Below are 23,609 nucleotides of genomic sequence, written 5' to 3' on the forward strand. Positions count from 1 at the left end.
CAGACACCTCTGGTTGTCTTAAACACTGAGATGTCTCCTGAGGGACCTCTATTGAGGACCACTGCTTTAGGGAAGCCGGCTGCTCTGTTGAGAAGACACTGGAGCAGCCCTATGGAGAGGTCCACATTGCAAAGAACTAAGGCCTGCTAGTACTGGGTGAACCATCTTGGGAGTGGATACTCCAGCCTCAGGCAGGCCGTCAGATGGCTCTTTCAGTGGCCTGCATCTTGACAGCAGCTTCAGGTGGGACCATGAGCCAGAACTACCTCACTGAGCTGCTCCTGAATTCCTGACTCACAGAAACTGAAATACTAGTCTTGTTTAAGCCACCAAAATTTGGGATAATTTATTATCTAGTGATGGATAATTAATACTCTTAAGTGTTACTGTAAAAATATATATTTAATATGAGAGTCACAGAAATAACAAAACCTGAAAGTTGTGAAGTCATGTTAATGCCTGTTATGTGCATCTCTAGTCGTGTTCATAGCATATATTTGTAGGGTGTTTTTCTGGATGTGAAATCTATGAACACTGTAATTGCAAAAGACTTTTAATTGTAGCAGCAAGGCAAAGTTGATTGATGGTAATACCTAATAGTTACAATGTAATATATGATGTCTATTTAATATTTCAGATTTTCTCAAAAGGAGTTAAAATTATTTAATGACAACTTATAAAACGTGTATTATTGAAACCTTCAAACAGGTAAAAGTAGAGAAGATACATACCCATGGTGGCAACATTCTAACAAGACTTTGGAAAATAATCTCCAATAAAAGAAGTAAAATAATTCACGTGTAATATTTTTGTGTTCAATGTGGGATAACTATTGCAGATATATACTTCACATTTGCAGTGAGAGATTTATATTAATTGACACCACAGAGCTTTTAAAGCTTCAGTGAAGAAATATAGAATTACTCTTTTTCAAATGGAGCTTTCAGCAAATGAAAATTAAGTACATTTTAATCACAAATGGTTTGGGATTTTTAGATTGCATGCCTAAGTGAATTTCTGTATAATTTGAATGTTAGTTTTCATCAGCCTAGTGAAGAATCCACCTACAATGCTGGAGACCCAGGTTCGACCCCTGGGTTGGGAAGATCCTCTAGAGAAGGGAAAGGCTACTCACTCTAGTATTCTGGCCTGGAGAGTCCCATGGACTGTATAGTCCATGGGGTCACAAAGAGTCGGACACAACTGAGCGACTTTCAGTTCACTTCACTTCTGTTCATCAGCCTAGTAGAAACTGAAGCAATTGTGAAAAAAATTTTGTTCCAATAATTTAGAAGCTTTTGCAGGAGGAATTGGACCAGATTAGAAATGACAAGTATTAGCATATATATTACCATTCCCTGAGTGCCAGCCCCATGGCTAATGTCCCTAATAAATCCTATCACAGATATATTTTCCTGAGTGAGATTTTTATGAAAATACTTCACTTGCCTAAAAGTTTTTGAACTGTAAAGTCTGCAAGGCAAGGTAAGTGATCATTTATATAAGTTTTTCCCATTCTGGGCTATATATCTATTGGTAAGATTTTTCATATGTCATTTGTGTTTTAAGTCTCTGAGAGGAAGTTTTTAGAAATCAAAAAGCTGGGGATTGGTCATATTGCACGTACTTGTAACAACTGTATTAATAACATCTGGTTTTCTCCTAATCAATCTGAAAGTGTAATTGTAAGAAGCTGAACTCCATTTAAAAATACTATATATAGTACAAGTAGATAATTTTGTGATTTATTTTAAAAATCAGAGTGTTAGGAAGACATTAAAACAAGATATTTGAGAGTAGATACTAAAAGAGAGCTGACAGTGTTTCAGTTGTTAAGTTTTTAAATATTTTTTGAAGTTCTCAAATGAAAAACTTCAGTTTTTGCACGAAGTAGCCTTTAGTTTCATGACATTGTTTCCAAAATGGAGGGGCAGAGGGTAAGCATCAAAAGTACAGTGATGCTTGCACACTTGTCTGAATTTAGAAGAAAGAACAAGTAGATTTCTGTAGTAGAGAGTGAAGTCGCTCAGTTGTGTCCGACTCTTTGCCACCCCATGGACTGTAGCCTGCCAGGCTCCTCTGTCCATGGGATTTTCCGGGCAAGAACACTGGAGTGGGTTGCCATTTCCTTCTCCAAGGGAATCTTCCTGCCGCAGGGATCAAACTTAGGTCTCCCGCACTGTAGGTAGACGCTTTATCGTCTGAGCCACCAAGGGATATGTGTGCAGTAGAGAGAGATATGTCAAAAAGAAGTATTTCCAGTATGGTGTTTGTTGAAATTTGTGTCAAGTATAACAGGTAAAGAGAAAGTTCAAAGTTAGTCATCTGAATTACTTAGTTATTTAGAAGATGCATTTTGAAAACTCATTAACCTGGATTCAGTTGGAAAAGAGCCTCAAATTATATGGAGATGTTATCTCTTTGCACATTATTTCTCCTCAAGTAGGTATTTTAATGAATTTAGTGTATTAATGAGAATTCATTAATTCAGCGTGACTACAGATTTTAATTGGAGAAGGAAATGGCAACCCACTCCAGTATTCTTGCCTTGGAAATCCCATGGAGGGAGGAGGAGACTGGTGGCCTGCAGTCCATGGGGTCACAGAAGAGTCGGACACAACTTAGTGACTAAACAACAACAGGTTTTAATATATTTAAATATTTATCTTTACTTCCAAGAATGAGTAAAATTGTGTTGTCTTCTTAACCATTGTTGAAAGTTCCTTTTTCCTTAACATCATTCAAGGATTAGAGAAGTTCTCTGTGACCATTAAGAGAAATTGTTAAATCACTTATGGTTCTTCCCACAAATTACTCAGATACTTGGCAGGTGTTGCTCATTCTTCATTCTGTTGGGGAAAAACCAAATTGTTTTTTGAGAAAATCTTGGTACAGTTGTTTGTGCTCTCATGCCCTGTGGATGTGGGCAGTTGTCCTGCTTAGACAGCATCTCACCTTCTAAGAGGTTGTCTCTCTCCCTTTAAGAACCAGTTGACTCAGCATATTGATCTGCCTTTACCTTGTAATGCAGACACTCTTAAAGCCAGGCTCCAGTCATAGAGCATAAACACAAAGTTCCTGTGCCTCTTTACCTATCAAGAGCTCAGTTGACGGAAGTCATCTTTGGAAGATTGTCTGAGGAATATGGAGCTTATTATTTATTTTTCTAGAAACACTTAAGATTTCTTCTTGCATTGAGTCTGTCAGAGAGCAGTATGGCATGCTGCTTTGTCCTCTCCTCCCTGCCTTTGCTCATGAACTGTGTTTTGACCTTATGAGACAGTCTCTGCTGATGGATACTCTTAAGTGAAGAACCATCTGAAACCCACTATTAGAATTGTGTAAGGATGTTGATTAGGACATTGTTACCGCATTATACAGTGTCTCCTTCATAAACATACACAGGAGGAACTCTTCTCTGGTTTTATTACAGGAATAATTATGCCTCTCCTCAGTTCTCCAAGTACCTGAATTGTTTTTATTATATGGTTCCTATAATTCATGTTTTAACTGGTTGTATTCTCGTTGTGATGGCTTTAGTGGGCTCAGAGCCAAATTTGGGGCCCACCTCTAACGGGTATTTAGAAAGGACTTCATTATAAGCATTTGCACTAACTTCACCCATACATTATTTCTTATTTATCTTGTTTATTTTCCCCTAATCATGTACTCCTATGTCAAATTGTATATATATCATTCTAGGCTACTTTAAATCCCTTGTAAAATAAAACAGGGTATATGTAAGTAAATTTAGAAATTTAAAAAAATTAGGATATTAAGAATCTAGTAAGCCAATTTTTTTTCCAGGGAGGGGGAGGCTAGTATGAATGGATAACAAAACATTTAATTTTATTTAATGAATATTATTGCATCTTAAGCAGTAGATTCATAGTCAACAGTAGATAAGTGACAATGACATTTTCACAATATAATAACAGTTTGTAATTTATTTTATATTTCTCCCTTTAACTTTTTTTTACTGTAGCAATGCCTTTTTTATAAAGTGTGAATTAATTTTAGGACTTTATGACTTTACAATTGGGGGGAAAACTTATTGAGCAATGTGTCCTGGATTTTAGTTTGGAGAACCTGATCTTCATAAAGATAATTCCATTTTATGATGTTGTTCATGAAAACATGGTTTTATTTGTAGTTACAGTTTTTAAAATGTGATTAAGAGGAACCTTCCCAACTATAATACAAGTAAGTATAATGATAAAGGCAAAGCCAGTAGCTGGGGTTATCCTTATCTCAGAAAGCTTGGCATCCTGGAAAAAATAGTGAGCATTGAAATTAGATCTGAATTTGAATCCCACTGCAAATGAATTATATACCCTTCGGTGAGTTGTTAATATTTATGACCATTAGTTTCTTATTTTGGAAGTAAATGATCTCACAAAGTTATAAGGATTAAATGAAATATTTCCCAGATAATATTGGCATGATCAGCTATTCAATAATTTGGATTTCTTCTTCTCTGAATATTCAATTGATTTTTATCAGGTGATTTTAAAAAATTATTAGGAATTTCTTCTTTGGGTAATTACAGTGTTCAATTTAGGATGAAAAATGTGGTTTCCTCTTTCTTTGAATATTGCTTTGATTAGTGATAGAACAGGTTAGGTCAGAGCAAATTAAATGCTTAAAGAGATGAAGGAAGGGATGGAACATGTATTTGCTTTAGCAGCTTTGGCCATGGGATTACTAACTAATAATCTGAGACCAGTTTCTCTGAAGAATTCCTGTTTGTTCTCTTTTGTAGGTAAAATATGTTTTAAAAGGTGGGAGTATATGTTCTTTGAAGTAAAAATTTTTAGTCTGTTCTAAGAAAATCATGCAGTTACGGAAGAAGCAATGTGAGTGAAGATGTCTATTGTAGTGTAGTAGTGTTTATATTGTTAGTGTGTATGAAACAGCTGTGCTGCTGCTGCTAAGTCACTTCAGTCGTGTCTGACTCTGTGCGACCCCATAGACGGCAGCCCACCAGGCTCCCCTCTCCCTGGGATTCTCCAGGCAAGAGTGTTGGAGTGAGGTGCCATCCCCTTCTCCAATGAAATAGCTATGCTGCTGCTAAATCGCTTCAGTCGTGTCCGACTCTGTGCGACCCCATAGACGGCAGCCCATCAGGCTCCCCCATCCCTGGGATTCTCAAGGCAAGAACACTGGAGTGGGTTGCCATTTCCTTCTCCAAATAGCTATAATGCCCATCAATAAGAAATGAGTAGATTGTGGTTCACATATTTTTGAAATTATGGTAAATGATTGGTAAAATGGAAAATGGTTATGGCTTAGATAAGGAGGGTAAAACTTGTTTGCATACTTTGAGGATAGCCCTATAAGTATCATTTGAAGGAAATATGGTTGTCAGTAGTGATTTTATGAAATTTAGAAAGCTTGCCTCTTTTTATTTGTTTTAGGGTAACAGAAAAGCACAGATGACTTATGCTTCTAACTTTAGTAACAGCCTTATTAAAAGATACAAGCTCATTTTTTTAAAAAGAGGATAGAAAAATATATATTAAAAAGTAAAAGTGTTAAAATCTTGAGTAAATTAGACACTGCTTCTCTGCTTATGTGTATATACCTGAATGAGTTACATTTTTCCCCTACAGATGGGATAGTCCTTTACTTCTAAAACTTGTTCTCTTTCCCATCATCAGTATAACAAGAGTCTTGTTAATGGCTACAGTGTATGGTACCTGTAATATATACCACAGTTTATAAACTCACCTGTATTGGATATTATGGTAGTTTGTAGTTTTGTTCTTACGAACAAGCTGCAATGAACATTTATGTATTTTGAATCCAATTTACATATTTATGTTTTTATTGTTTGTTTTTATTTTTGTTACATATTTATATTTTTAAACCCAACTTATATATTTTTAAACCCCACTTTTTAAAAAGTATAATAGTTACGCTATATTATTGGGCATTCTTTGCTTTCCTGTCTGTTTCATCATCCCAGTAGTTAGCTGGTTAAGTTCTGTCATATCAATGTGTACTATGTATACTATGCTTAATGTTTCTTTTGTATCCACAAAAAATCTCATGAAGGAGAAATTTCAGTAAATACCTAGGAAGTGATATTTTGGTAATTATGAGATACCACATCACTGACTAGTGTTTTAGAGTCTCAGGAAGTAGTATAACTTATAGAGATTAAAAACTTCCCCTACTAACGCATATATATGGAATTTAGAAAGATGGTAACAATAACCCTGTGTACGAGACAGCAAAAGAGACACTGATGTATAGAACAGTCCTTTGAACTCTGTGGGAGAGGGAGAGGGTGGGAAGATTTGGGAGAATGGCATTGAAACATGTAAAATATCATGTATGAAACGAGTTGCCAGTCCAGGTTCAATGCATGATACTGGATGCTTGGGGCTAGTGCACTAGGACGACCCAGAGGGATGGTATGGGGAGGGAGGAGGGAGGAGGGTTCAGGATGGGGAACATATGTATACCTGTGGCGGATTCATTTTGATATTTGGCAAAACTAATACAATTTTGTAAAGTTTAAAAATAAAATTGTAGTTGGAAAAAAAAATAATAAATAAATAAATATTAAAAAAAAAAGAAAAATTATGACCAACCTAGATAGCATATTAAAAAGCAGAGACATTACTTTGCCAACAACAACAAAAAAAATAATGTATATCGAGTAAAAGTTATTTCTTATGAAATACTTTTCATTAATATTATTCTAAGTTCAATGTAAGATCACTGGGAAAACTTTTTCCATATGAGATGCAATTAATAATAGTAGGACACATTTTAGAAAAGAAACAGAGTCCGTACAATTAGAATATATTTTAAGTGAACTGAACTGTTAGTTAAGTTGAACTTGCTTTTCTGTTATGGTATAGTGGCCAAAGAGTTCATGCTTGAAACTCACACGTGGATTTGAATCCCAGCTCTGCCATTTTCTGTCTGTGCAGGCACTTTAGTCAGCCTCTCATCTGTAAAATGGAAAGAATAATAATGTCTTCTTACAAAGTTGTGATGCAAGTGTTCATTCATGTAAAAGTTAAAACCGGTTCCTAGCAGTAATAAACAATACAAATGTAAGCTTTTAACATTAATATCAATTTCTTGTTGAATGCTATTGAACTTATAAGAATTGAGGACCAAATGATGAAGTTTTTTATTTTATATTTCATTTTATATTTTCATTAAGCATTTATTCAGACTGGACTATGAGCCAGGCATTACTCTAAGGCTTATGTAATATAGAACTGAATAAAACAGAAGACCCTTTCTGCCTGCAAGGTGCTTATGATGAGTGGAAAAGACAAACATCATGTTTAATATTTGAACTTTACCATGGACCAGGCCCTTTTCTAAGCCTATTACAAAAGTTATCACATTTAATCCTAACAAAACATCCCACAGATGAGATGTAAATATTATCCTCATTTTATATATGAGGCTGAGAGAATTTAATTAACTTCCTCAAGGTTATATAGCTTCTAACTGGCAGAACTGGAATTAAAATTCAGGTAGTCTTAATACCAAAGCCCCAGTCCTTATTTAACTTCTCTGTTGGATGGTAGATAAACATACAGTAATAAATTGTGATTATTGAAGTTTGCAGGGTACTGATTAACCCTAGCCTTCTTTTTGCTGAATAGATACAGAAGTCAAATAGAGATACAAATAGAGATAAAAATATGTACTTTATTATTGAACAGCTGATACAGAGAATGATCTGGACAGGCAGCTCAAATAGGTGTCTTCTTTCTTCCCAGTGCATTGAATTTGCACACTCAGGCACAGGCAGGTCAGCTCGAAACCTGTGGCATTGCTTGCTCCTGGAGGCACCAACAGGCTGCTCAGCAGAGGAGAGGGAGAAAGCTCTCAGCCTGCAGGTAGGCAGGCAAGACTTTGAGGTGGAGAGCTGAGGAGGACGGGTCACACAGGAGCAGTGGCCATTTTCCCAGTCTCAGGAGCACCTGAGAGGGCTTCCGAGAGGAGTGTAACTTAGTTGGTACTTCCAAGAGGGAAGAAGGTCCTGTTTGCTGGCTTTGTAGGAACAAGGGGAGCGGGAGAAGAAAGGACCCCTGTCCCTTCACGTAGGGTAAGGAAGGAAACAAGGAGGCTGTTGTGACAGAGCATGACTGCTGGAGGAGTTATGATGACTCTTAGAAACGTCTCTTAGACACATTTAAGGCAGGGCTTGAAGGATAAGGATTCGGCTGTGGCGGGGGCGGGTCGTAGAGTTGAAAGTGGAGGAGAAGAGCATCTCAGGGCCCAGGGACAGCTTGTGTGAGGGGTTTAAGGAACTGAAGGGAGTCAGCATGTTCAGAACATGGTGAGGGGAAGGAAGGAGTTGCATAGGAACAGGCCGGAGTGGTTGTTGGTGGTCAGGTCGCCTGAGCCTCGTAGGTTGTGACAGGAAATGTGCGTTTTATATGCCCAGGAAATCCCTTGAAGGATTCAAAGCAGGGGAGTGGTGTCATCTAATTTATATTTTTAAAGATTGTATTAGGTGGGGGTCGGGTGGAGAGTACATCATGTGTGTCATGCTCAGTTGTGTCTGACTGCAACCCGGTGGACCGTAGCCCGCCAGGCTCCTCAGTCCATGGGACTTCCCGGGCAAGAATACTGGAGTGGCTTGCCTTTTCCTTCTCCAAGGGATCTTCCAGACCCAGGGATCAAAGGCACGCCTCTTGTGTCTCCTGCATTAGAAGGTGAATTTTTTTTTTTTAACCACTGAGCCACCTGGGAAGCTGGAGAGTACTTTAGAAGGGAATAAAACAGGAGGCAGGGAGATGAGTATTGGAAGACAAACTGCTGGTGTGTGTGACCTGGACTAGGATGGAAGCACCGAAAATGAAGAGCAGTTGAATTTGAGATGTATCTTGGAGGTGGAAACCACAAGACCTTCTGATGGATTTGGTTGGGGCCAGGAGGCTGGAGGAAAAGGAGAAATAAAGGATGACACTTTAAATGTCTAGCTTGAGCAACTGAATGGAAAGTCTGTTTGTTTGAGATAAAGGAGGCAGGGAGAAGAACAGTTCTGGGTGTTCTGAACTTGGCTAAATTTAAGTTGTCCAGGAAGGTAGTCAGGTTCTGGGAAGAGATTTCAGTGGGAAACAGATTTGGGAATTTTCAATATGTAGATGGCATTTAATTTAAAGTCATGGGTGTAGATGAGAACCCCCAGGAGAACACAGAAGAGGGCCTGGTGCTGTGTCCTAAAGAACCCCAGCATTCAGAGTTTGAGTAGAGGAACCATACAGAGGTGCTACTGTGGAAGTCAGGGAAGACCAGGAGAGCGACCGGTCCAGTGGCTGAGGCTTCACACTTCCAGTGCAGGGGGGCCTGTTTGATCCCTGGTCAGGGAACTAGATCCCACATCCCATAACTAAGAGTTCTTATGCCACAACTAAAGATCCCAGGTGCCCCAACTAAGACCTGGAGTAGCCAGATAGATAAAACATAAATATTGAAAAATTAATAAATAAATACTATAAAGAAAAAACCAATAGAATGTGCTGACAGGAACCATAGGTTGGCATTGTTTAGAGAAAGGAAAAGTGTTAACCATGTCAGTTGCTAATCCAGAAAAGTGGCCGTTTGGTAATAGAGGTCATTAACGACCTGAGAAGAGAGGTTTCAGTTGGGTGGATTGAGGAAAGAATGGAAGCAGAGGAAGTAGTGCTTCGCAAACCATAAGATGTGTGTGAATTACTTGGAGATCTCGTCTACTTTGGGGCCTGAGAATCTTCATTTCTAAAGACCCGCCAGATAATGCAATGCTGCTGGTCCATGGAGTACCAGAGGTATAGATTAGTGGTCCTCAGAGTTCACTGTGTGTTAGAATTATGTGGTCAGCTTGATACAAAATAGGGTTCAGAGTTTCTGACTCAGTAGTTCTCGGATGTCACCTGAGCATTTGCATTTTTTATAAGTTCCTGGGTGACACTGATGCTGCTGGTTTAGAAATCACACTTTGAGAACCGCTAGGGAATTTTAACTGTAATGGGGAGGTTTCAAGGGAAACTTTTTGTTTGTTGAGGATGAAAAATAACTAGCACATACTTAACTGATGAGAATGATCCAGGTGAAGATGAGAATAAAGAGAAAAAGGGGACAAAGGAGTGAATTCCTTGAGAATATGAGGAGGATGGCACCAAGGCGTGTATTGAGGTCTTGGATTTTGTAAGAAAGGGAGGGTGTCCTTAGTCACAGAACGAGAAAAAGCAGAGATGGGTCCCAGTGTAGAAGGGTGTGTAGGTAGATTTACTGGTAGACAGGTGGAGGTCTCTTCTGATGTTTTCTGTTTTCTCAATGAAGACAAGAGCAGCTCCTGAGGGAGGAGGGTAAGTGGAGGTTTGAGGGGAGAGAGAGAGTGTCAGATGGAGTTTGAGTAGAAAATGGACTTAGTAAAAAAAAGTGGCCGCATTGGGAACCTTATTTGGGATTAAGATCAGAAATTAAGAACGAAACCATTCTGTATGATTGTGCATTCTTTTTTCTCCAACCACAGTTTTTGGATTCTCAACAAGGAGAATAAATAGTTAAGATCATCCAAAGTTAGAGTCTATCTGGGTGAGTATATCAGACCGGGTAGGGAGTTTTATAAGAGAACATAGTCTAAGGCAGGCAAGAAGGGAAATGAAGACGGGAGGGCTGAAGGGTAGAAACAGTCAATGAATTCTTGTAGTCAGGATACAAATAAGCTAATAGGAGCAAAGTAAAAGGCATAGGAAGTTTGAGATATCATTCACCATTTTGTAGGCAGGCAGCTTTTGGTGGTGATAGAGGCCCAGGGTGTGACCGTGGAGGTGGAGTTCGGATGACCTTGGACAGGGTGGAGTTTCCTGGAGAGGCCAGGAAACCGAGAGGCCAGGAAGTTGCCTGTACCCTCCACCTGGATGCTGAAGTTGCCAAGAATGATGACAAAAGTTGGGAGGGGAGAGAGACTTTGAGATAGGAACTAACTTTTCGGTGAGTGATGGAAAATTCCAAGTCAGTGGATAACAGCAACCGAGAGGGAAGGATGGTGGTGAGCAGGAGCTTTTGTAAATCAAGGGGAAAATTATGGTCTGGAAGTGGAAACAGCTGGCAAGGAGAACACCTACCCCACCTGCTAGCCGTGAGACACCTGGGATACGAGAGAGTCCACTCTAAGGCATGTCTGTCAGAGGAGCAGTGCCTTCAAGGGACAGCCTAGCTCCAGTTAAAGCAAGGAGATGGAGGAAAAGTTCAGAAGTTGAAGATCTACTGGAGTTTATTACACACTGGGAATTGAAAGGCAGGGACATAGTGTAAGCATTTGGGAGTAAAGGGAGGGGAACTTCTGGAGCCATTACATAGAGAGTTTGGTGAGAATAGATAATCAGAAAGTCTTGAATGTGCGGATTAAAGATTAAGATAAATAGGAGAGTGAGACATGATGGAATTAGCCTGTACAGTCTCCAAAAATAATTAAAATACACACATGTTTCTTGCTGTAGCTGTCCTGTGTGGTCTAGCCTTTGCCTGTATCTCTGACCTTACTCTTTTCCAAGCTCCCCATACTCCCTATGCTCTGCCTGCCACAGGCTGTTTCTCCTGTCACTCCAGCATGACTTTGCTCTTCTGAGAGGCAGCGTAGCAAAGTGGTGGTTAGCGTGAGGTGGTTAGTGTGAGCTCTGAGTCCAGACTTCCTGCACTGTTACTTTCTAGATTTGTGATTGTGGGCAAGTTGTTTAACCTCTCTGTGCTTCAGTTTCCTTATCTGTAAATGGGGGGAATGATAATAAAGACTCAGTAAATGTTAATAATATTTTTCTGCTTGAGGCTCTTTTCCCCTGTATCTTTACACGGTTGCTACTTATCATTCGCTTCCCTCAGCTCAAATGTACTTCCTCCAACATCATAGCTAATGTAGCCTAGCTCCACCAGCTTTCTGTTACTCTTTATCCCGTTATTCTGTTTTAATCATAGCATTCATCACCATTTGAAATTTATTTTATTATTCTGCTCTTCCTCTCTCCCCCTATTCCCTGAGGTCAGAGATATGTTAACTTATTCCCGACTGTTACCTAAGCTTCTAGAAAGTGACAAATACTTTGTATTTCATAAAGAAATTTTTATGCCAACTCACTGTCCTGAAAACATGGTGGTTTCCAAGGTCTCTCTCTGATCAGGCAGCATTTGGTGGCAAAGAGACAGTGAGGCCTCGGCCAAGGAGATGGACGGAATCCAGCTCTTTGTCCCAATCTGTTGGCTCATCTAGATCAGGTGGCTGCCTATTTTTGTGTTATTGGGACACAGCCACATCCATTTAAAAATTTATTATCGGCTGCTTTCCAGTTCCAACCATGGAGTTGAGTTGTTGAGACAGAGACCCTATGCCTCACAAAGTTTAAAATACTCTCTAGCCCTTCACGGAAAAAGTCTGCTGATCCTTGATTTAGATGCATAGAAAAAAAAAAAACAAGGAAACACCAAAAATGATTAACATTACTTTGCATAGTGGGATTATAGGTCATTTTAAGTTTTATTTTCATAGTTATTTTGTATTTTATTATAAGCCCATTTAATTTAGAAATCAAATAGCCTTATAAATACTAATTTTGATATATTTAGAGAACATTTAATGATGAATTTTTTGTTTTTTTTCCTTAGTGCTGCTTTTGACACAAAAACTGGGTTACGTGTCGCAGTGAAGAAGCTATCCAGACCATTTCAGTCCATTATTCATGCCAAAAGAACCTACAGAGAACTGCGGTTACTTAAACATATGAAGCATGAAAATGTAAGTTATTAATTCAAGGCAGAATAAATTCTGCTGTTTAATAGACTAGAAGAGTTGTGTTTTAATTACTACAAATGGAAATGCATTAGAGTACATTAAACTTTGGACCATCCTTGTACTGGGGTGTTAGAGGCCACTGCATTATGTCACGTAGCTACTGAAAGACTTGGGATGAAATTGGTACATCTTCCTGGAGTTTGGGTATTACTTAAAGCTTTTTACAGGGAAAGCCTATAAAAAATTTTTTTAAATAAAAATGAGTATTATGAGATAAAGCAAAATTCACAAGGATTTTAAAGAGAAAGTACTACAAAGAAGTTTTGTATTCTTGTTTTACTTAAGACTGTATTATCAGAGTATGGGAATCCATGGTATTTTGTGGTGTTGTGGGTGTTTTCAGTGGAGAAGTTTGAGGAAGAGTGCCTTAGGTTCACTAAATAGGTATTATTTTCTAGATAATTTAATATTATAATTTTTCCTCTGAATCTTCAAAAGACGGCCTTTCCAGATTCAGGTATTTTAATAAATGTGACACAGACATTGTTTAAGTTAAATATAATGTTTTCTTTGCTGTCAGTTTGGAAATTTGAAAACAATGCCATCCTGCATAGGAGGGTTTATAAATCCTAATAGCATAAATAAATGAATGCAATTGGATTATTAGAGGAAAGTGGAAAAAAAACAATTGACTGAGGACACTTATTTTCCATTTCAAAATCAAGTTTAAAAAGATTTATGTGATTGCTGTATGAAAGGAATTGTAAAATTTGTAGCATTATAGAAACAATGGCCTTAGAGATTTTAGAATCATTTGACCCGATTGATGGTTACTGTGTAGAAAAAAAATCACAATCTAGAAATTACCTGGCTATTCAGACTTTTTTCTGTTTCAATTATTGAATATTTTTGTCTTCAGAGTAAGAAAAATGTATCAAAATACATTTGTTTCACAAAGTGCAGATTTCTCCTAAATTGAGAGCATGGTGACTTAAATTTGGAGTAGGATTATGGATTCTTCTTATTTATTTTCATGTTTTAATTGCATACTATTGAGAAAGTCCCCTTTTCCACAGACAGCTTCCTTTCCTCGGTGTAATTTTATATGAGCATTCATGTGCAAACTTGAATTTTTAAAAAGTTCAGTGCAGAGCTGCAGCCTTCCTAATCAGTGACATGTTTATAAGAAGTTGAAATATGTGGAAAGAGCTGGCTGGAGAAGCTTCATTCCGAAGTCTGCATAAAATCAAGGTGGCCTGGCAGCTTAACTGATGGGTTTACATATGGTTTTTAACACAGTTGATTATGCATGTTGTTTTTCATTACACGTTAATAAATGTGACAGAAACACTGTCATAGCTTTTTAAATATAAAGAATACTTTGAAAATGGAATGCAAGCCAAACATTTATGGAACCCCAAAGCACCTCCAAGAGGCCCCAGGATCCCACTGCTGTTGCCTATGCTAATTTAAGAACGTCTAGTTTTAGAAGATTACCAGCACTATAATTTATTGTTCTGCTTTATTTCATGGTCATTTTAAGCCAGTGTTTATGGCAAAAAATTATTTTGGGTTATCTGAATCCATGCCTTGGCTTTTCTAATGATCACTAAAACAACCTTATTTAGTATTTTCTATTTTAATTTTCTGTTCTGAGATCCTTTGAAATGTGTCTTATATGATATTGGGCTGGTTACATTTGGCCCATTCTGTGTTTGTAGACTGGAGAAGGAAATGGCAACCCACTCCAGTGTTCTTGCCTGGAGAATCCCAGGGACAGGAGAGCCTGGTGGGCTGCGGTCTGTGGGGTCGCACAGAGTCGGACATGACTGAAGCGACTTAGCAGCAGCAGCAGCAGCAGCAGCAGTGTTTGTAGAAACGAAGAGGCCACGGTGGTGAGATGCAATTACAAGTTTAATTGAGGATTTTAAGAGGAATTCCTTTATCATCTTCTTCCTTTTTCTTTCATTTTTAAAAAATAACTGTTCTGGGCCACTGTCCCAAGCTTTAGCTTACTGTTAGGCTTCCAACGACAGCAGCAGCAACAGCAACTTAAAACTCTTGAAAAATTTAAGTATTGCTACCAAATAGAATTTTTAGGTGCCAGGTAATACAAGTGATCTTTTACACAAAAATGCCTCTGACTTACAATTCATAGTTTATCTTAAGTTATTTATACTATTAGTGATAATGAATGCTGCTGCTAAGTCACTTCAGTCGTGTCCGTCTCTGTGTGACCCCATAGACAGCAGCCCACCAGGCTCCCCCGTCCCTGGGATTCTCCAGGCAAGAACACTGGAGTGGGTTGCCATTTCCTTCTCCAATGCATGAAACGTGAAAGTGAAGTCGCTCAGTGGTGTCCAACTCTTAATGACCCCATGGACTGCAGCCTACCAGGCTCCTCCATCCATGGGATTTTCCAGGCAAGAGTACTGGAGTGGGGTGCCATTGCCTTCTCCGGATAATGAATGACATACACAATTTTCATTTGGATTTACAAGAGCTAGGGGATGTCCTCTGTGACTGTTAAGAGTTATTTGCGACAAACTTAACCTGGCCCATTCCTGACTGAACTTTTGACCTTGATCTCATTAACACTTGGTCTAAGGCAGATTAAAGGGAAGCAGCCTGCTGGCTGCATCCTTTTGCTAAGTTGTTATTGCCTGGTTAAGGGCCTGGAGATCTGTGCATTTTAAAATTTAAAAATGATTTAGGGAATCCTATTATAAATTTTATTTGAGAGTCTTAGATTTAATCTTACTGTGATAGAACAAGTGGTTTTTGTGTTTTGTGTTAAATACATTAAATAATTGTCTTTGGTGACTGAGTTAAAGTGATTTTTGAGTTGTGTCAGTTTAATAAAGATGTATAACTTCTGTCTGTTAATTTTTGGGTCATTATAGAACAGTGATTCAGATATCTCTGTCATCAGAGATATTTGCTGATTATTTGCATTATAAATGTCTTTTTAAAGTATTTAATTCCTAAGTTACTTTTTAAAGTGTCTGAAAGCATATAGTGGCAGAAAGGGTACTAAAATATAACTTGAATTACAAGCAAATTTCCATTTAAAAAATGAGAAATGAATTGATTATGGAATGTTCCCCTGATCTACTTTAATGCTGGGAAACTTTTGTTTTATAGTGTTTTCTTATGATTAATACTCCATAAATATGATGAACATTTCACAGAAAGATGAGCACAGTAAAAGAAATGGTAAGGACCTACCAGAAGCAGAAGAGATTAAAAAGAGGTGGCAAGAATACACAGAAGAACTATTAAAAAAAGGTCTTAATGATGGATAACCACGATGGTGTGGTCACTCACCTAGACCCGGACATCCTGGGCTTGAAGTCAGGTGGGCCTTGGGAAACATTAGTACGAACAAAACTAGTGGAGGTGATGGAATCCCAGCTGAGCTATTTAAAATCCTAAAAGATGATGCTGTTAAAGTGCTGCACTGAGTATGCCAACAAATTTGGAAAACTCAACAGTGGCCACAGGACTGGAAAAGGTCAGTTTTCATACAATCCAAAAGAAGGGCAATGCCAAAGAATGCTCAAACTACTGTACAATTGTGCTCATTTCACATACTGGCAAAGTAATGTTCAAAATCCTTCAAGTAGGCTTCAGCAGTATATGAATCAAGAACTTCCAAATGTACAAGCTGGATTTAGAAAAGGAAGAGGAACCAGAGATCAAGTTACCAACAGCCATTGGATCATAGAAAAGCAAGGGAATTCCAGAAAAACATCTGCTTCATTGACTACACTAAAGCCTTTGACTTTGTGGATCACAACAAGCTCTGGAAAATTCTTAAAGAAATGGGAGTACTAAACCACCTTACCTGTTTTCTGAGAAACCTATATGCAGGTCAAGAAGCAACAGTTAGAACTGGACATGGAGCAACAGACTGGTTCAAAATTGGGATAAGAGTACGTCAAGGCTGTATATTGTTACCCTGCTTATTTAACTTATATGCAGAGTACATCATGTGAAATGCCAGACTGGATGAATCACAAGCTGAAATCAAGATTGCCAGGAGAAATATCAACAACCTCAGATATGCAAATGATACACCACTCTAATGACACAAAACGAAGAGGAACTAAAGAGCCCCTTGATTAGGGTGAAAGAGGAGAGTGAAAAAGCTGGCTTAAAACTCAGCTTTCAAAAAACCAAGGTCATGGCATCTAGTCCCATCACTTCATGGCAAATAGTTATGGAAAAAATGTCAGATTTTATTTTCTTGGGCTCCAAAATCACTGCAGATGGTGACTGCAGCCATGAAATTAAAAGACACTTGCTCATTAGACAAAGCTAGACAGCATATTAAAAAGCAGAGATATAACTTTGCAGACAAAGGTTTGTATCGTCAAAGCTATGATTTTTCCTGAAGTCCTGTAAGGGTGTGAGTCTAGTTGCTAAGTTTTGTCTGACTCTTTTACAACCCCATAGACTGCAGCCCGTCAGGCTCCTCTGTCCATGGGATTTCCTGGGCAAGAATACTGGAGTAGGTTGCCATTTCCTTCTCCAGGAGATCTTCCTGACCCAGGAATCGAACCTGCATCTCCTGCATAGGAGGTCGGATTCTTTACCACTGAACCACCAGGAAAGCCCACAACGAGTGTGAGAGTTGGACCATAAAGACGGCTGAGTATTGAACAATTGATGGTTTTAGTTGTTCCACAGTATGTGGGATCGTGCTGGATCAAGGATCAAACCCATGTTTCTGGCATTGGCAGGTGGGTTCTTTATCACTGAGCCACCAGGGAAACCCGATTGAAAAACAATTGAGGACGTGAGAATAGTCATATGTTAAATGACAAGGCAGGGTATAAAATTATACATAGTATTACTCCAGTTTAATTTATGTACATCAGAAAAATCGAAGTATCTCAAAATATTAGTGATAATGGATAGTACTATTGTAGATAATTTTGGTTTTCTTATATACGGTTGTCTGAATAAGAAGATGATTGATAACCATCTTTCCTTTGGAAAAAGATGCAAAGGCTTTCCAGGGCAATTTTTTGGTTTGTTTCCCTTTTGGGTTCAGTTTGTAATTGAAATTAGTTTTAAAAATTGGTATTTGGTTGAATGGCATAACTTTCTGATTAGAAGGCTCTTTTTCATGATAATATTTTGAGTGTTAGCATATTTTACTTTTAGAGCTGTTATGGGTCAGTTTTCATGAAGGCCATTTAGCTTTTGTTTGTTTCACTTCCAGATACTCTTAAATCTTGCTGGGCATATTACACATGAATTGTGTGTCTTGCTTGCCTTCTTAGTGCCTAGCTTTGTAGAAATGAGTCGTCTGGGTTTCAGGAGGAACTGGGGAAGAGGGGTATGGTAAGTGTGGATTGAATGAGTGAAAGTCACTCAGTCGTGTCCAACTCTTTGTGACCCCATGGACTATATAGTCCATGGAATTCTCCAGGCCAGAATACCGGAGTGGGTAGCCGTTCCCTTCTCCAGGGGATCTTCCCAACACAGGGATCGAACCCAGGTCTCCTGCATTGCAGGCGGATTCTTCACCTGCTGAGCTACCAGGGAATCCCAAGAATACTGGGGTGGGTAGCCTGTTCCATCTCTAGCGGATTAATCAGCATAAATCCATGAGCAGAAAAACTGCTCCAAGACAGTGGGTTACTGAGTATTAAGTAGCTCTTTGTTTTTTCTTTGTGTAAAGTTAGCTTTTTTTTTCCTTCCATTTTTATAGTCTGATCTAAATACCTGATACTGATTAAGGGAATTACCTTGGGACTTCCCCTGGTGCTCCAGTAGTTAAGAATCTGGCTGCTGATGCAGAGGACATGGGTTTCATCCCTGAGCAGGGAAGATTCCACATGCCTCGAGGCAACAACGCACATGCATCACAACTTCTGAGTCCTCAATCTGCAGCCTGCGAGCCACAGCTGCTGCAGCCTGAGGGCTCGAGGGCTTCTTGTTGGTCTGCAACAGGAGAATCCGCTGCAGGGAGAAGCCCAGGTACTGCCGCGAAGAGTAGCCCCCGCTTGCTGCAGCTGGAGAAAGCCCACCTGCAGCAATGAAGACCCAGGGCAGCCAAAGTAAATACATTAATTTAAAATATATATATTTATTTATTTGGCTGCATTGGGCCTTAGTTGAGGCAGGATCTTCACTGAGGCATGCGGGATCTTTTGCTGTGGCTCCAGGGCTCGGTTGCCCCATAGCACATGGAATCTTAGTTCCCCAAGCAGGGAATGAACCCAAGTCCCTGCATTGAAAGGCAGATTCTTAACCACTGGACCATCAGGGAAGTCCCAATAAATAAATTTTTAAAAAATAAAAAAATGATCTTAATATTTAGAATGTTACAAGAATAGTACCAAGAATATACTGAGAGGATATATTGGGGCTTTAAAATGTCAGTTTTGAAGATTATATAGTAATTTTCATTGAATAATACTATTTTAAAAAGAAAAATGATACTATAGCAACAGTTGTAAAAGCACAACTTTTTTCTGTTAATCGTTAAACTACTAGTGCCTGTGTAAGTTGAGTCCTAAATCTTTTTGCTTCCTGATAAGCTAATGGCTATACGTGACTAAATTCTAAAGACATGAAGATTTTAATGGTTTATTATGAAAAGTGATGTTTGACAAATAAGAGGCAAAAGTATAATTTGGGTAAAACATGAATTGGAGTCATTAAGTATATGAGGATGTGACGTTACTGAACTAGGAGCAGGATTTAATAGGAATTATTTCCTATTAAAATAAATGGTGGATAAGTTCAATATTTATTTGCTGTTTGATTTTTATGTTTTCTCACAGGTAATTGGTCTGTTGGATGTTTTCACACCTGCAAGGTCTCTGGAGGAATTCAATGATGTGTGAGTAAATCTTCTGTGTTTGCCTTCTCAGCTAGAGTTTGACGATTACCAGCCCATTTTTACTCTTGAACCACTTTGCAGTATTAGATTTAGATTCTTTATTCCTGTCACCCAACTCTTCTGGGGGATGGGGGATGGATACAGAAGAGTGCATTTGGGTGGTATATATTCGTATTTTCACCATCTCAGGCACGTTGTTCCCTATTTGGAGAGACAGTGGTGGGTTCTGGCAAGAGTTCCACGGAGAAGAGTATAGGGAGTTTTTAGCATGATTTTTATTCTCAAATTGTCTGTCCTAGCTTTTAAAAGGGTATGTTTACATCAGGAAATGTAGTGGAGCCCCGTTCCATATGGTTTCTTCCATTTCTTTTATCCTATGGGAAATACATGCTGATCTTTGAAGTATTGGATTTCTGTTCAGGGACAAGGGGCCAGCGTCACGAGTTTAGACAGCTGATAGATAGTGCTGATTGCCCCAGTTTTGTGACCATCTCTGTTGCCTTAGCCTGGAACACCTGGAAAGCAGGGCCTGAGATTCTTGGGAACCAGTAGTCAGGGTCTAGGGAAAATGAAACAGGGAAGGAGAGAAAGCTGCTATGAGAATACGTTATTAAGTTGGTCACCATTGTGGGCAACTGGGATGAAAATTACCAAGGTCTTGTAGAAAGCTGTATGGAATGCGGCTCAGATGGGAGCGTTTACTTAGTGGCTCCTGACTGCACTGGCAAGAGTGCCCTCACATGGGGCAGTAGTGCTCTCACATGCCCAGGTTGCACATGTGTGAGTGCACAATAGATTCCAGAAGGTGTTGTGGGAGTTGCTCCTGTGTGAGTTCTCTGTTGTTCCTTTCCCGAAATCTGAATTAGCATACCTCCCTCTGGTCCCCAATTCACAGATAGGCTATACCATACAAGAGAAGGAACACCTCGAATTCAGAGTTACATGTTTTGTCCTATTGAAATTTTGGTATTTCTGGAAAGGATGACTGTTGTGAGAAATTGCAGACCCTGGCTGCCCTTCCACAGCCTCTACTCTCTGTTGACGCCAGGGATGAACTTAACTCCACCCATCCTGAGTTCAGTTTCTCCTTCCCTTATCCTAGGCCAAGTGCCCATTTCCCAGAGAGCAAGCTTGGCAGGTGGGGGAGATATACTATGTTTGAGCTTGTGTGTTCTGTCTAATGAAAGGGGAAAAGAAATGTAGAATATTAAATAGAGAAGGAGGAAAGGTAACAAAAAATTTCCCACCACTTGAGGTTAGTTTAAGGAATGTGATATGACTGAGAGTAGACGGTGAGAAAAGGGGAATCTGGTCTAAGTGCAAGAACTCCCACCCATATTAACCTTGATCCTGCTGATGAAAGTTTGAGACTTGAGCGAAGGAAGGGAAAAAAAGATAATAACTAAGAACATCTGTGCTTCCTGAGCCCTGCTTGACATTACTATAAAGCCTCCTTACTGGGTGCTACCCCGGCAGGGGCATGTGTGTTGCAAGTTGTTGAGTCCTGCTGTAGACTGTGCTTGGAGAAGAGAATATTGCAACTGCTTTTTTTTTTTCTTTACATTAATTAATTTTTACTTTTTTGAGGAATTAATTTTTTAGAGCAGCTTTAAGTTTACCACAAAATTGAGAGCTTTCCCCATTATCAACATCATTCAACGAGAATGATATATGTGTATATATATATATATTTTTTTTTTTTTTTACCAAGAATGAAGCTATTTGACGCATCATAATTACCCAGAGTTCATAGTTTATTGTAGGAGTCACTCTTAGTATTGTACGTTCTATGGATTTAGACAAATGTATAATGTCATACCATTATAATATGTTACAGTATATTCTCACTGCCCTAGGAATGATGATTTTTTTATATTCTACGTGTGGAAAAATTGCTAAAGTATTAATAATATACTTGGAAAACATTTGAATCAGGATTGAGCTCCAGCTCAAAATGTTAGGTGTGATGAGGATTGACTTTTTTCTTTTTTTAAGAAAGGAATTGATTTGTTGACCTGGGCTAATGCTGTATTTTGCCTCTCTCAGGCATATGAAATTGGATTACGAGCCTGTTTTCCCTGTGTCAACAAGCATATAAGGCTTGTGTCTTTGAGAGGTTAAGTTTTATCCATTGTAGGGCCTGTTGGCTCTTTTATCCTTTTGAAGGCCCATTGACTACAAGCATACCCATTGAACAGAAGTTGCATTTATTTCTTCATTCATTCAACAAACACCAAGCAGGAATGTATTCTTTCTACTTAACGGGAGCTAGGTTCTATTTACTTATTAATTTCCAGCTTTATTGAGATATAACTGCAATACAACACTGTGTGATTTGGGTCATGATTCTTTATAAACAAGATCTTAGTTCACCTGTCAGGGGCAAATCTCAGTACTGTGTGTTGAGTGTTAGAACAGGGCTCAGGATAATCAGAAACACTGGTCTTTTCCCTGATGAAATCACAATCTTGTTGGGGAAATAAGTTAAAGACACTTTTGGAACCAGTTTAACAGTTGGCTATAAGACCTTGGACAGGTCACTTTGCCTCTTTGTGTCCCAGTTAATGTCTGTAAAAGGATGAAAATTGGGGGGGTTCACTTCTGAAGTGTTTTCAATCCCAGAGAATCCGTGAAAATATAATGATGAACCTAAAGGATATCTTTTGGGAAATGTTTCATTGTTATCTTTTTATGATGTATGTATCACTGAGAAAAAAATTAGTGCTCTTTTAAGACTGTGGTTATTTCAGTGTTTTCCAAAGTCATTTTGGAATTTGCACAGGAGGTCAAACATCTTCACTGACAGTTGCAGAGTGTGCAAATTTAAATACTTTGAGAAAACTGGTATATCGTAGGCTCAGTGTTATGCAACACAGTACCTGCACTTCCTAAACGCATTCAAATGCACATTAAAATAGCGTAAACGAAGACTGAGGCTCAAATGATTCTGCAGGCTGCTGTGTTTAGAGCAGACAGTAATTTTGAACAAGAATTTTCTGTGCTAATTAAAATCTCTATTTTGCATATTTATAGTTGGCTTTAAATCTTGTGTTATGTGTATTTGTCCCTTTACATTTCAGTTAGCACTTTACATTTATCATACACTTCAACTTGTTCAGTTCAGTTCGGTCGCTCAGTCGTGTCCGACTCTTTGCGACCCCATGAATCGTAGCACGCCAGGCCTCCCTGTCCATCACCAACTCCCAGAGTTCACTCAGACTCACGTACATCGAGTCAGTGATGCCATCCAGCCATCTCATCCTCTCTCGTCCCCTTCTCCTCCTGCCCCCAATCCCTCCCAGCATCAGAGTCTTTTCCAATGAGTCAACTCTTCACATGAGGTGGCCAAAGTACTGGAGTTTCAGCTTTAGCATCATTCCTTCCAAAGAAATCCCAGGGCTGATCTCCTTCAGAATGGACTGGTTGGATCTCCTTGCAGTCCAAGGAACTCTCAAGAGTCTTCTCCAACACCACAGTTCAAAAGCATCAATTCTTCGGCGCTCAGCCTTCTTCATAGTCCAACTCTCACATCCATACATGACCACTGGAAAAACCATAGCCTTGACTAGACGGACCTTTGTTGGCAAAGCAATGTCTCTGCTTTTGAATATGCTATCTAGGTTGGTCATAACTTTTCTTCCAAGGAGTAAGCGTCTTTTAATTTCATGGCTGCAGTCACCATCTGCTGTGATTTTGGAGCCCAGAAAAATAAAGTCTGACACTGTTTCCACTGTTTCCCCATCTATTTCCCACAAAGTGATAGGACCAGATGCCATGATCTTTATTTTCTGAATGTTGAGCTTTAAGCCAACTTTTTCACTCTCCTCTTGCACTTTCATCAAGAGGCTTTTTAGTTCCTCTTCACTTTCTGCCATAAGGGTGGTGTCATCTGCATATTCAACTTTTTACTGAATTTTAAATTTCTAGTTATTTAGGCACCCCACATACCTTCATCTGTAAGACTGTACTTTTGAGAAGGGAATAATAAATAGGTGGTGA

At 38.9% G+C, this 23,609-nt stretch overlaps 1 protein-coding gene across 5 annotated transcripts in view; it reads left to right on the forward strand.

The window, feature by feature from the left end:
- MAPK14 (mitogen-activated protein kinase 14) overlaps window positions 1-23,609 on the forward strand; it is a 76,808-nt gene that overhangs the window by 14,726 nt on the left and 38,473 nt on the right. For all 5 annotated transcript variants that reach the window (XR_015153079.1, XR_015153080.1, XM_086371344.1 and 2 more), the window contains exons 2-3: window positions 12,625-12,754; window positions 19,552-19,610. Coding sequence is in view for 3 of the 5 variants with exons in the window: in XM_086371344.1 (XP_086227470.1) it covers window positions 12,625-12,754; window positions 19,552-19,610 (189 nt within the window). In the remaining 2 variants the exon portion in view is untranslated. The remainder of the gene's footprint in view (window positions 1-12,624; window positions 12,755-19,551; window positions 19,611-23,609) is intronic.

This window comes from Bos grunniens, chromosome 23, assembly GCF_055505025.1.
Source record: "Bos grunniens cultivar Pamir isolate PY7600 chromosome 23, Bosgru_T2T1.0, whole genome shotgun sequence".
Classification (NCBI taxonomy): Eukaryota; Metazoa; Chordata; class Mammalia; order Artiodactyla; family Bovidae; genus Bos; species Bos grunniens.